This window comes from Glycine max, chromosome 6 (assembly GCF_000004515.6).
Source record: "Glycine max cultivar Williams 82 chromosome 6, Glycine_max_v4.0, whole genome shotgun sequence".
In the NCBI taxonomy this organism is placed as follows: domain Eukaryota; kingdom Viridiplantae; phylum Streptophyta; class Magnoliopsida; order Fabales; family Fabaceae; genus Glycine; species Glycine max.
In genome coordinates, this window is record NC_038242.2 from 15,234,653 (window position 1) to 15,247,194 (window position 12,542).

The 12,542-nt window shown below is 31.0% G+C and overlaps 1 protein-coding gene and 1 long non-coding RNA gene across 3 annotated transcripts; one reads left to right on the forward strand and one right to left on the reverse strand.

The window, feature by feature from the left end:
* Window positions 1-458: 458 nt before the first annotated feature.
* On the forward strand, window positions 459-3,997 carry LOC100777302 (uncharacterized). Of its 2 annotated transcripts, none has more exons than XR_414746.4 (4): window positions 459-772; window positions 948-1,048; window positions 1,912-2,069; window positions 2,192-2,555. It is a non-coding gene; the product is annotated as an uncharacterized lncRNA (long non-coding RNA). The 2 variants fall into 2 exon arrangements; XR_003267379.2 differs by lacking the exons at window positions 459-772; window positions 948-1,048 and adding exons at window positions 1,468-1,646; window positions 3,603-3,997 and having other exon boundaries at window positions 2,192-2,899.
* Window positions 3,998-6,038: 2,041 nt separating this feature from the next.
* On the reverse strand, window positions 6,039-12,074 carry LOC100777828 (uncharacterized). Its single transcript, XM_041016575.1, has 7 exons — window positions 11,295-12,074; window positions 11,068-11,154; window positions 10,686-10,904; window positions 9,840-10,004; window positions 9,487-9,540; window positions 9,262-9,408; window positions 6,039-6,618 (listed from the first exon to the last, which is right to left on the reverse strand). Exons 1-7 carry the CDS (start codon window positions 11,682-11,684, stop codon window positions 6,241-6,243), a joined length of 1,440 nt encoding a protein of 479 aa, XP_040872509.1. The 5' UTR covers window positions 11,685-12,074; the 3' UTR covers window positions 6,039-6,240.
* Between the last annotated feature and the right edge of the window lie 468 nt (window positions 12,075-12,542).

A 12,542-nucleotide genomic window follows, 5' to 3' on the forward strand; every position in this document is an offset into this window, starting at 1 on the left:
AAATTAGCTGCTTTCTCAATCTTTCGACGACTTGAAAGCAAACTAGTCCTGGTTATACCTGGAGCAATGCAAGAGCTCCACGCGGGCGGGGCACACCAAAGGGGATAAAAGTGACAAAATCCCTACAAGAAGGCCAATTTTAGGGATTAGGAGGGCTTATGGAAAGATCAGATGCAGAATAGCGGATATTGATTAAAAAGCTCCTCAATCGCCTTCGAACTCGCTGAGAGACTGGGAAGTGTGACTATTCCGGAGTAAGGGTATCGAGAGTAGCCAGAGGCTTCTAACATAGAATCAGCTTTACGGAAGGGTAAAAATGGAATTTCGTTGTGTTTGCTGGGTGCACAAAGCAATGCCCCTGCACTCAGCCAGAGTTAGCAATCATAGTTCTGGTTAAAGCCCAGTGACAGAAACGAGGCCCAGTTTTATGCAAGATCTTGAAGTTCTCTCCTTCTTCTTCTTCTTCTTTCTTCGTGGTTCTCTTGGGGCAGAAGCAGGTTGTGAAGTGTGAGAGGAGTATGGGTCCCATCAACATAAGGGGTGAAATAGAGAGTTGATTGGGAAGGAACTGAGTTACAGTGAATTTGTGGAGAGATATATGGAGAAGAACCAGCCTGTGGTGCTCACTGGCCTAATGGGCCTAATGGACCCTCTTCATTGGAGGGCTTCTACTGATTGGGTCACACATAATTCCCAACCCAACTTTCAATTTTTCTCCACTCATTTTGGTGCTTCTAAAGTTCAGGTTTATATATCCATCCATACAATACGGGTATAATGTTTAATTTAAGGACATTCATTAGTTGTAATGTTTTAATTTTTACATACTAGTACTACTCTTCATTTTGGAATGTCTAATTTCTATTGTTGGATAGTGATTATTTGTGTTCAAAGTTTAATATGATTATAAAGGAAAATGATTGAATGCTGATTAATTTTTTTTGCAGGAGGAAGGTTGCTGATTGTGACACCAGAGAATTCACTGATCAGAAAAGAGAGGAGATGTTGGTCTCAGATTTTGTAGCACGTTGCCTTCTGTGTAATGATGGTAATCGTTCAAGTAATGCTGCCTCTGTGCCTATACCGTATTAGAAGGATTGGCATTTTGTAAATGTGTGTCTTTTAGCTTTTTGTCACTTCTCTATTGATTAATGTTCCTCATATTTATCCTATCTTTCCTGAGTTTTGTAATCTTTGATGGGTCAATTTGGTGTCCCGCCACAAATTTAGAGATGGAAAACCACCCGTCCTTTTTTTTTAACTCATTTTCCCTGCATTCTCGCATTTTAGCTAATCAGAATTGTAGGATGAAAGACTCATATTTTATCTAAAAAAATCTAACTTAAAATATATATCTGAAATGTGAACCATCTGATCTTCATCTGATGGGTCTGACTTCCGATGCCTGAATGCAAGGATCCAATTCAATTTTTTAAGGAGGTACCAAACTTACTGTAAAAGTTAAGTTTTTTACTTTTACATTATCTCTTCTTTTCAAAAGTGTCATGGTTCATATTGTCAATCTGAATGATGCTTGGACTTGGGAAGCAGGGCTGGTTGTGCTTTGTGGATAACAAAAGTTGACCACTTAACATTCCCATTCACATTTGGTTCTTAATCAAGGCTTTTTAAGTTATTTTCCATTGGTATTGTTGCTTTACCTGAAACCCAATTGTAAATATAATTTTTAGGTGTTCATTTTGCTAGGGATAGCTCCTTTTGTATTGTGTAATCACTTTGTGAGCATGTGGCTTATTTAGATAAATATGCTCACCAGCAGCAAGAGCAAATGGAATTTAATAAATGACTAGGATGTTTGGTTCTTATGCATTGAGAATCTTCTTCTTATGCGAGAGCTGTCATAAGGATGATGATTTTGCTTAGTGATTTTCTCTTTACTCACTCTGGCAGGAGTACCCTGAATATGTAGCATACGTCACTCCAATGTTCTCTTCTGATGACTGGCTCAACCCTGTATCTTGACAACTTCAGGGATTCTTCTGACGCACACCAACCAAATGAGGAAATATGTTGCTCTGACTATCAATTTGTTTTCATGGGGGTGAAAGGTGTGATTATAGGTTTCATAAATTCTTCTAGTAGAGCAATGCATATCAGATTATTCTGTACTTCCCTTTACAGAGAGATGAAAAACCCACCAGTAACGTCTTTCTTTCAATTATTCTGGCAGGATCTTGGACTCCTCTTCATGTTGATGTTTTTAGGTCCTATAGCTAGTAAGCAAATGTCTGTGGAAAGAATTGATGGCTTTTTCTAGATCCTTCCCAGTGTCATCTTGTATTTGACAGGCATGAATGCATTACCAAATAGAAATAAATGGCATCTTTTCCAAATAAGAATTTGGGCACGGATAAAAAAATCTATTTGGATCCATCAATACTTAGTCTTTTTCCAAATTACCTATCAGCTATGATTTACTATTTACCCCCCATCTTTGCCAAACTTCTTATTCTTAGAAGATGACATTCCCTTATTCCTCTCACATTCTTTCTTTGTTTGGGTTCGCTCTGCATAAAAGGAATCATTGTTGCTTCTTTTTTTTGTTGGTTTTTCTTGGAAGGTGGGTTTGGATTGCTTTGATGTGTTGTCTTTTTGCTTAGTTGTCAAAACTAAGTTCTTGGCAACTTTGATTCAGGAATATGAAAAATTGTGTATACAATATCTTTGATGAAGTATCTAACTCAAAGTTTCCTGGTTTTAGGAAGGTAAATTTCTAGTTTCCATTTTTTCATCAATCTTATTGTTTTCGATTAGACTTTTCTGCTTCAGCCTTCAGTTGGTTTGTATGTGTGTGCTGGCTATCTGGTTAGAATGCACAGAAGATGCAGGTGAAATTATATTTGTTCCCAGTGGATGGTATCATCAATTTCATAATTTGGTATGTTCTGGTTCACTATCTGAATTGCTGTTATATTTCTGCTTGATTTTGGAAGTCTGTCCTGCAGTCCCTTTAAACAAGCCAACAAGGAACATTTTGATATACCAAATAAGTAATGACCGTGTAATACTTACATTTCCACTTGGTTTGGCCCCAGAAAATTGTATTGACACTATTAGCTTCTTAGATTGTGCAGACTACAAGAGCCTTCCCTTGCTGTTTATATTTTGCTGTGTTCCAAATGGAACATATGTTTGATTTATTGCATCTCTGATAAATCTAATGTTCTCAAGGAAGCTAGAAAACCCATGGGAACTAGTGATGAAAAGATGTGGTTTCCATGAATTCTCTATTAGGATCATTGACATATAGTGAAAACTTCCCACTGAGCCTAAAAAATTCATGGTTAGTTGATTGATTGGATTAGGTTTATGTTCAGAAACAATTATTTGAAATGGTTGTTTGCAATTTTTTTTAGGAAACTGACAAAATAAGTGACTATTTCTCCAAAAATAAGGTGAACTGCACACGCTAGAGTCTATAAGCATAACAATAAAACTATTCGGATAGAAACTGATGTAGCTTTTGAAAACATTTATTTTCAGAACAAATAGATTTCTGTCTACATCAGCTTTATCATCAGATGATTTTGTCCATGATATTTGATATGATCTAATCATTTGATGGTGTCTACCTCTTTCAGGAGGATACGATATCTATAAACCACAATTGGTTCAATGCCTATAACCTTTCTTGGGTGGTAAATTGAGAAATGCAATGAACTACATATTTGAGACTCAAGCTCTACAATAAATATAATTGAACTAAGTTTATCTCATGAATTTTCATTCTATAACAGCGGAATTTAGTTTTAAGGGACTACAATGAGGCCAAGGAATATATAGAAGACATCAAGGATATATGTGATGATTGAATTTTTCATATTCTGTTGGGGCAAACTATTGTGGACATCTTAAATTAAAGATCTAACTCAATAGTATAAAAATCAGTGGTCATCCTAGGTTGATTTGTTAATTGTTAAGGAATTTTCTGATGATCAACTATGAATAAAGAAAGGATCATGGTATTCTTTTTAATATTAATTTCACTTGATTGGCCTAACCACGCAGAAAATAAATTAAACTATTGAGAATGCTTTAGCTGGTTATATAAGTTAAAACTGACTTTACTCTTAAAACAGGGATGAATTTTTATGACAATGTAAAAGGATTATCAGAGTAAATCAATTAGAATTGTTTTTACATGATAAATTTGTTGAGTTTTAAAATAACTATTATAAATAACTTGATGGAAAAAGAATTGAAAGAGAAGAGAGAGATCCTAAATTCAAATTTTTTTATTAACAAAAATTAATAATTAATATTAGTCAATAAAAAATAGATTAAAATATATTCTTTATTCTCATAAATATAAAAAAATCTGAAATTTATCCTTGCAAAATTTTTAATATATTTTTCATTTTTATAAAATTAAAATGTCATTTTTAAGTTTAGAGCAAGATTTAAATATTTAAATTTACATATATTTTTTTGCATCAATTATATATATACTTAATGTTAAAAAACATCATATTTACATAAATTATTATATGCATAATTGATGTAAAAATTATCACGAGTTCAAGTAATTCAAACTAAAAATTATACATTTTAATTTTATCATATCCCTTGAGAGTTTAATGTTAAATTATTAAATGCTTAGACTATCAGTAAGCCCATATTCAAAATAAGACAAATTCTTTATTATTCTGACGATTGTATTTCCTAAATTAGAATTTTAAGTTTTCTATTTTAAGAAGATATACCGGGACACAAAGAGGGTGGACTGTGGACAATTGGACATCAAATCTAACATCCATGTGTACCAAGAAGAACTACCAACGTTGTTCTCTACCAAAACTTCAATGATTATCCTAGCCGGCCCGTTAAATTATTCTTTTAATTTGGTTTTTCTTTTTTAGGGTTGAAATTCTTGTAACAAAGAATAGAAGCTTCAGTTGCAAGTCTTGAAGATTTGTTTAATACTACCATGCTTGCTTGTTCATGTTCCCCCCACATGCAAAGCCACAAATGATGGATAATGGCAGCAAAATAAGCAGTAGTTCGCATTGGGTTTTGTTTAATAAGAATGGAAAATTCATCATGCACCAATGCGAGGCAATATGCATGCCAGGCTTATTGGTCAAAGTCAACTTACATTTTTACGAATTTACAATGTTTAATTAAAATCTTTTCGATTTTCACAAGGGAAAGAGATTCTGCACCCCCCCTCGTAGAGTTACATCATCCCGAAAATCAAAGTATAGTACTCTATGCAGAATATGTTTTGAATTCCACAGGGGATAGGAATAGGAACAGTAAGAGACACTGCACCCCCTCTTAGATTTACATCGTCCTAAAGTCAAAGTAAACTCTCTAATTTGTCATAGTAAAAATTAAAGTATTATTTATGGAAAAAAATATTTTATATTAGCAAAGCACGTGGAGCTTGTAAAGAAAGTAAAACCCCTAAAGTTAAAATAAGAGAGTTTAATTACTGCATTAGTTTATTCTCTATACTTACTTGTTTACCTTATTGTTTTGATTTTCTACGGAAAAATTATAAGTTTTACTAATGTCTAAAGAGTAAATTTAATGCACTTTGATCTTACTATTAACATCATTACTAACTGTATTATAAAGACTACTATAAATTTTCTGATCATTTAAAACTTTAAGAAAATTTGTTGAATTTTTACACTATAATGTCATAGTTTTTTTTTTTTTTTGTTACAAAGGGAAAACAGAAATGCCACAGTTAACAAAGTTAAAAGATAATTAGTGGCAGAAATAAAAATACATTAAAGGAAAATAATGTGTTCTTAGTTCTTATATTTTTGCTTAAACTTAATTTTAATTTATATTTTCAAATGGATGAATTTAATTTTTTTAACTTTTAAAAACATATGAACTTAATTAGTCCCTTTTTTTGTTAAACTTAACATTTAGAAACAGTTTTTAGCTGTCACAAAATTGGAAGAGAAACTAAATTTACATATTTTTTTTTTAAGTTAGAAAACTAAATTCATCAATTTAAAAGTTCAGAGTCAAAACAAAGTTTAACAAAAAATACAGGAACCAAAAATAAATTTTTTCCTACATTAAATTTACTCATCTAAAGACTAAAAAGTTACAATTTTTACGTATAGAACCAAAACAATAAATACAGACAAATATAAGAACCAAATTAATAATTCAACAACAACAAAAAAATGGAACAAAGTGGACATTCATGTAATAGGGAAAAACCTCTATAATCTCTATTGGGGTGCTATATTTTCTTCATGGGCATCTCACATTCCTTCCAGGCCCTCCATAGTAAAAGTAAGTGCCCCAAACACTGTTGGTTCCCTGCCTTATGTTATAGCAATTGGAATGATCAGCCAACTGGTGAATATTTCTAAGAGGAAGCAAGCTATTGTCCCAATCAACCACTTGTAAGTTTCTAAAATATGCTGCTTTTCTAAACCCTTCTTCAGCAAAATTGCCACTCCCCATTTGGGTGCCAGTGTGGTAACCCCTTGAACGAGTGTTCACAATTTCTCCTCCAAATTGCACCATGCTTGCATGGTTCCTCAAGTGACTGAACATGTTTGCTGGCCAATACCCTACTAGTAGTCCTGACCCGAATTCCAGCCACCAGTGCCCATGCTTTGGATCCTATACACAAAGAATTTCAACATATTTAGTATATGGGGATCTTTGAAAGGAAATGGGATACAGATAATATAATTGTGTCTAATTTTCATGAATGAGTTGTCATGCTTTTATATATATATATATATATATATATATATATATATATATATATATATATATATATATATATTGGTACAAGGAAAAAAAAGAACAAATTATTAAGTAATCTGAGAACATCATAGTCCCTTCTGACATATAGATACATATAATTAAGCATTATTTTTTGTGTAAATTATAAAATTTAAGGGTTTTTTTTTCAAAATACCTAATATATAAAAGAAAAACTAGAATCTTATATATCAGACATAAAATCTAGAATCTTAAGAAACCAACTCCCATGGAGGCAATTGAAACTCCTAAACTCCACCCCCAACCAATTTCCATTATTTCTTATATAAATCTTTTAAAAAAACAAAATAAAAATGTAATTTTTTTTAATTAAAACCAAATATAAGAAATGAATTGAAAACATAACATTTTTTCAAAGTAAATACGTCGTTAAATTTCCATTTTTTCATCTATAATAGTTTAGGAGTACTAATAATTATTTTAAGCCAACTATATTTATCTTAACACTTTCATATATATTTTTTGAGTAAAAAAAAGGTTAAAATATAATTTTCGTCTCTTAATTTTTCTAAATATACAATTTTAGTTTTCTTATTTTTTAATGGAGTGATTACAAGAATTAAAATTATTGATTTTTAAAAAAATATAAGATAAAATGTCTCAATTAGAAAATAGAAAACTAAAATTATAAATTTTTTTCAATTAGAAAATAGAAAACTAAAATTATAAATTTTTTAAAAGTAAAAGATGAAATGTTTCAATTAAAAAATAAAAGAATTAAAATTACAAATTTAAAAAAATAGATTCACGAAAATTACATTTTAAAAAAACAACACTTTCATATATTTCAGAATATGAAAGATGTTAAGATACGAAAGTCTAATTAGGACAAATATGCCCGAATAAACTTATTTCAGAATTAAAAAATGTTATTGATATTTTTTTCCCAGTATTACACACTCATATATGTCTTTATCATTCAACTACAGAACATATTCGTCCTAGTTATACACGACTTTAGCTTTAAGCAACCATTTGTGTTTCCCTAAGAGGGACACATTCACGAATACCCACGCTACGTGGAGTAGCCACCACGATTAGAATTGTTCATAAACCCATCAAATCTAATGTGAATTAAAAAAAAATAAAAAAAATAAACTGAAAATCAAACGGATAAAAAATTAAAAAAATGAAACTTTTAATTGGATCAAATTAAATTTGATCAATCCAAATTCAACTTTTATATATATATATATATATATATATATATATTCATAAATTTATAATATCACTTATTTATATTTATATTTTTTATATATATTTATAAAATTATTGTATAACTTATATGTATTTATGAAAAATATACTTAATTAAAGATATTTTTACTAATTATTTGAGTTCATAAATATTTTATTATTAATTATATAATGACATAAATAAACTATTTGATATTTGAAATTATTTGTTATTATATTATTATACATCTTACCTTTTTAGTGAGTATTTCCAAAAAAAATAAAAAAAAAATAAAGATTAAAATAAAAAATTAATTTAATTCAAACCACTTTAAATTATATTAGATCAAATCGAATTAAAAATTTAAATTAAATTTAACAAATAATAAATTAATAAAACCAAAATGATTACATCAAATAATTTTTTTCTTCAAAATCAATCCAATTTAATTAAATAGTAACAAGAAATTGAAATGCTGGTTACTAATAGTCACACGTTAAAACTTCTAGTTTATTAGATAAAAGTAGAAACGAGAAAAAGAAACATCATGGTCAAAAGGGTCAAGTGTAGCTTTTGGTTCTCGGTAAGACTGGAACAAAAGCAAATTAGGCGTGAAACTATAGCTTTATAAAAGGAAAGGAAAAGACATACATAAAGTAGACCCCATGAAGGTAACTAACGGAATCTTCCATTTTAAACAGCAATAACAGTGATATGTAGAAAAAACTCATAAAGGAGAATAAGAAAAAGCAAACCAATTAAATTATTGTTTGACCATACTTTAGTTCCTAACAGAAAGCTCAACTTTAAAAAAAAAACAAACTTTCAAACCATAAATTAATTAAACCTTGTGACTTGTGAGTTAAGCAAAGAAAAGTGATGCCGGTTTCTTTTGTCCTTAATTGTTGTTGAATTGAATAGAGAAAAATAATAGAGTAAATAGTCAATTTCATTATTGAAGTATTAATATCTCTGTTAGATAGCCCCTTAAAAAGTAAAATCAATCACTTTAGTAATATTGAAAGTATTAAAAATCACACTAGGTACTCTTTCAAGTATAAAACTCTTCAAATTGATCTTTGAATTTTAATATGGGATAAATATTTAACATTTTAGAAATTATTTAAATAAATTTATTATTCTAGAGACTTTTTAAGAAAGAGAATAATAATTAGAGGATGAAATTATTAAGATAATCTAATTGGGTTGGTTGAATAGTGTGTGTGATTTATTGTAAATTTTTTAATATCCAAGTTTAAGGACAAAATTGATGGTTTGTTAAAAAATAATAACACTCACCTTCCAAATCATTAGGCCAATATCAAATTGTCTTCTGTTGAAAGCGGATCTTGGGGAAATTGCAGCACCTATTGCTATCCTATTGTTGGTTTGAATAAAGCCTGAACAGAGTAAGTTGTAGCACCCAGTTGTTTGATATGCATCAGTCTGTTAAACAACATATATATCAGTCAGATGCATGAGAGAATTAAAAAAGAGGCATGTAAGAAAATGTGTAATACTTACAGTCCAATAAGTGAAGAACCTTGGATAGTTGTCTCCATATAGCTGTGGACTTACCTGAAGGAAAATAAAAGAACATTGGATACTTATTAGCCATAAAGTTATAGGAAATAAGAAAGAAGAAATGCATTTGCCATAAGTGTTACTACTATCTATATATATAGGAGATATAAAGTTAGTCTTATGGTGAAAGGAAGAAATCGAAGGTTCAGATCTCCCTGCTAATAAAAAAATTTATAATACTAACAATTAATATTTGTCGATAAAAAAAAAAAGATTGAAAATTTATAAATGAGATAACTATGAAGTGAGATATTTGCATATATAGTGGGATAATTAAGAAAGTAGGGACATGCCTGCCAACCAGCTTCTATGGTGTTGAGATCTTTACCAAAGGAGCCAGCAATAACCCACATTTGTGACAAGCTGAATTCAAATTCATCAGTTACACGGGGTGCCCACACGTTTATGCTAGCTTTTGCTCCATAGTATTGATCCCCATTTACAAAAACAACTGCATGCTGCAATAACATTAAGGTGCATGTCAATTTGTCAATAAATAAATACAGAAATTCTTCAATTCAATATGCAAAAAACATAGGGCAATTAATTTGTTTATTTTATTTTATTTTGCTGGAGAATTGTAAATGTTTTGATATCAACTAAGGAACATAGATACAAAGGAGAGACTCCTCATCTATAATGTCATGATTTTGATTTTACTTTTCGGTGCAAACAAGAGGCAAACTTTTACTAGTGGTGTCCATTCACTGTCTGTTCCTGCTGTTTTTGGAACTCATGTTGAAACTGTAGATAAATACGGAAAAGCAGTGTCTCTCTTTTTTCTTTATGAGGTGGAAAATAGCGGGAAATGAAAGAAACCTATCAGATGAATCAAAGCACTATCAAATAAGATATGGAAAAAAAATCACATGAAGAGAAAAAAGAAAAAAAAGATTCCTTTGAAAGTAAATGCAAGGAAAAAAAACCCAGGTACAAATTCTTTTATGTTTCTTTTTCTATGGAGTTAGACTTGAAATTTCACTTCAATAATTCATATAATCTTTAATACAAATTTCTATTATGTAAATTATCAAAGTAAAACTCTAATTTTGATTAAAATACAGATAACACCTAAAAATCTATATCTAAAATTGGTCTGTAAAAGGAAATGTCAATTTTTTTTTTGTCAAATCACAAACCTCATGACCACTGCCAGTAGAGTCTCTCCGTACAGGTCTTGGTTTTCTTCCAAATCTTTGGATAGAGCTTGCTCTGAGAATATCCTCCTCTGTAGTTCTTCTGATTGGAACAGTTCCTTCTGGGCATGCTTCACCAGAATCACTCCACAGCTGAAAGCTCTCAATTACCCTTTCAGCTTCACCATTGGTGTGGTTTCCCTTTGGCCTCTCTGGGGGATCCTGTAAAATCCAATGCCTAAATTAAAGTAGTCTTGAATTCAAGTTCCAATGCGTTAAATATTCAAAAAAAAAAAAAAAAATTGCTTGCAATATTCCTACCGAACTCAAACAAAATTAAAAGGCAAGGCCATTTGGTTTGGCATGAATGAGTTGCTGAAATTACCAATATTTTGTGGCCTCTAAGCTTAGGATTGTCAAAAGCAGGTTGCTGGTGAGATAAAACACAATCTATCAAATCACCATCTGGACTCTGCAACAAAATAACAAAACCCCCAACATCACTAAACCACAAGAAACAAACAGAAAAGAATAAATACATAAATAACAGTGTGTGTCACTGTCATCAGTCACCATAGGTTGTAGAGAAAGAAAAAAATAAAATGAAGATGCCTGAATTGTCTTGACGGGAGGCTTGTTGATTTTCTTCAAGTGAGCTCTGACTCTCCTCAACTTGAGCAACTCATGATTTGGCCTAAAAGTGTGGTTAGTGCCCTGCAAGGGGTGGCACAATGCTGTTGGGGCAATTGAAGTAACAAGGAGCAGCAAGGCAACAAAAGCAGGTAGCACAGGTGTAGCATTTTGGGAAGTGAAAGAAGAAGAAGCCAATTTTGGAGATTGGTTTTGGTGTTGTTGTGCACATGTGTGTTCTGGGACAACAACAACATCATTGTTTGGTTGTTGTATCATCATCATGCATTGGTGTTGTTGTCTTGTTCTGTTGTGAGCTTCACAAAATGGATCATTGCTGCTGTGTTGTGAATGTCTTTTCATGATGCCCATAACCAAAACAGAATTTTATGACTATGAAGAGAAGAAGAGATATAAGATTGGTTGAAGGGTTAAGAAAGAAGGGAAGGAATGAAAGGTCGTGGGTTCAATCTCTCTTGCTGATAAAGAAAACTAACAAATTAACAATTAACACTTATCGAAAACAAATGAAGAGAAGAACTCAAAGTTTGTTCACTGCCTTCTCGTTTTCAAAATTGTCAACAACTAACTACTACTTCAAGTCTTCAACAGCTTCCTAGAGAGAGAGAGAGAGAGAGAGAGAGAGAGAGAGAAAGTGTTGTGGTCTGCATTTATGATTCCATGCCCACACCAAGAACATTCATAAACTGGTTTATAAAATAGATCCCCATGGTGGGGTTGTACTTCCATGTTTGGTGTTCTCTTCCAACTCGTACGTGCTATGCACACCAGTAATATAGAATTAGAAAATAAAGTACAATTTATATTTACTTTGTAGGTTAAACACATATAAAATTAAATTTATTATTTTCATAACTTGAGATACAACATAACCGATTTTCTGTCTTATTTATTTTAACTAAAAGTATTATCAAATTCGATTCTTGGATTGGATGGGAAAAAAATGCTCACTAGAATTGGTTTTTATCATGTGTTTCAATTGGAATAGAATGGCCTCCCCGAAAGATACTAGTGGTCTTACATTAAAACACCGACTTTTTGTAGCTTTGTTATTGGTTTTTTGCTACGTATTTGTATAAATATGACATTAAAATGAAAATGAGCTTTTGAGATATATTGTTTTAAAAAGAAAAACACTATATTTTGAGAAATTAATCTTTTGCTCTAACTATTCGTCCAAAAAATGAATAGTATACACATGACATTAAA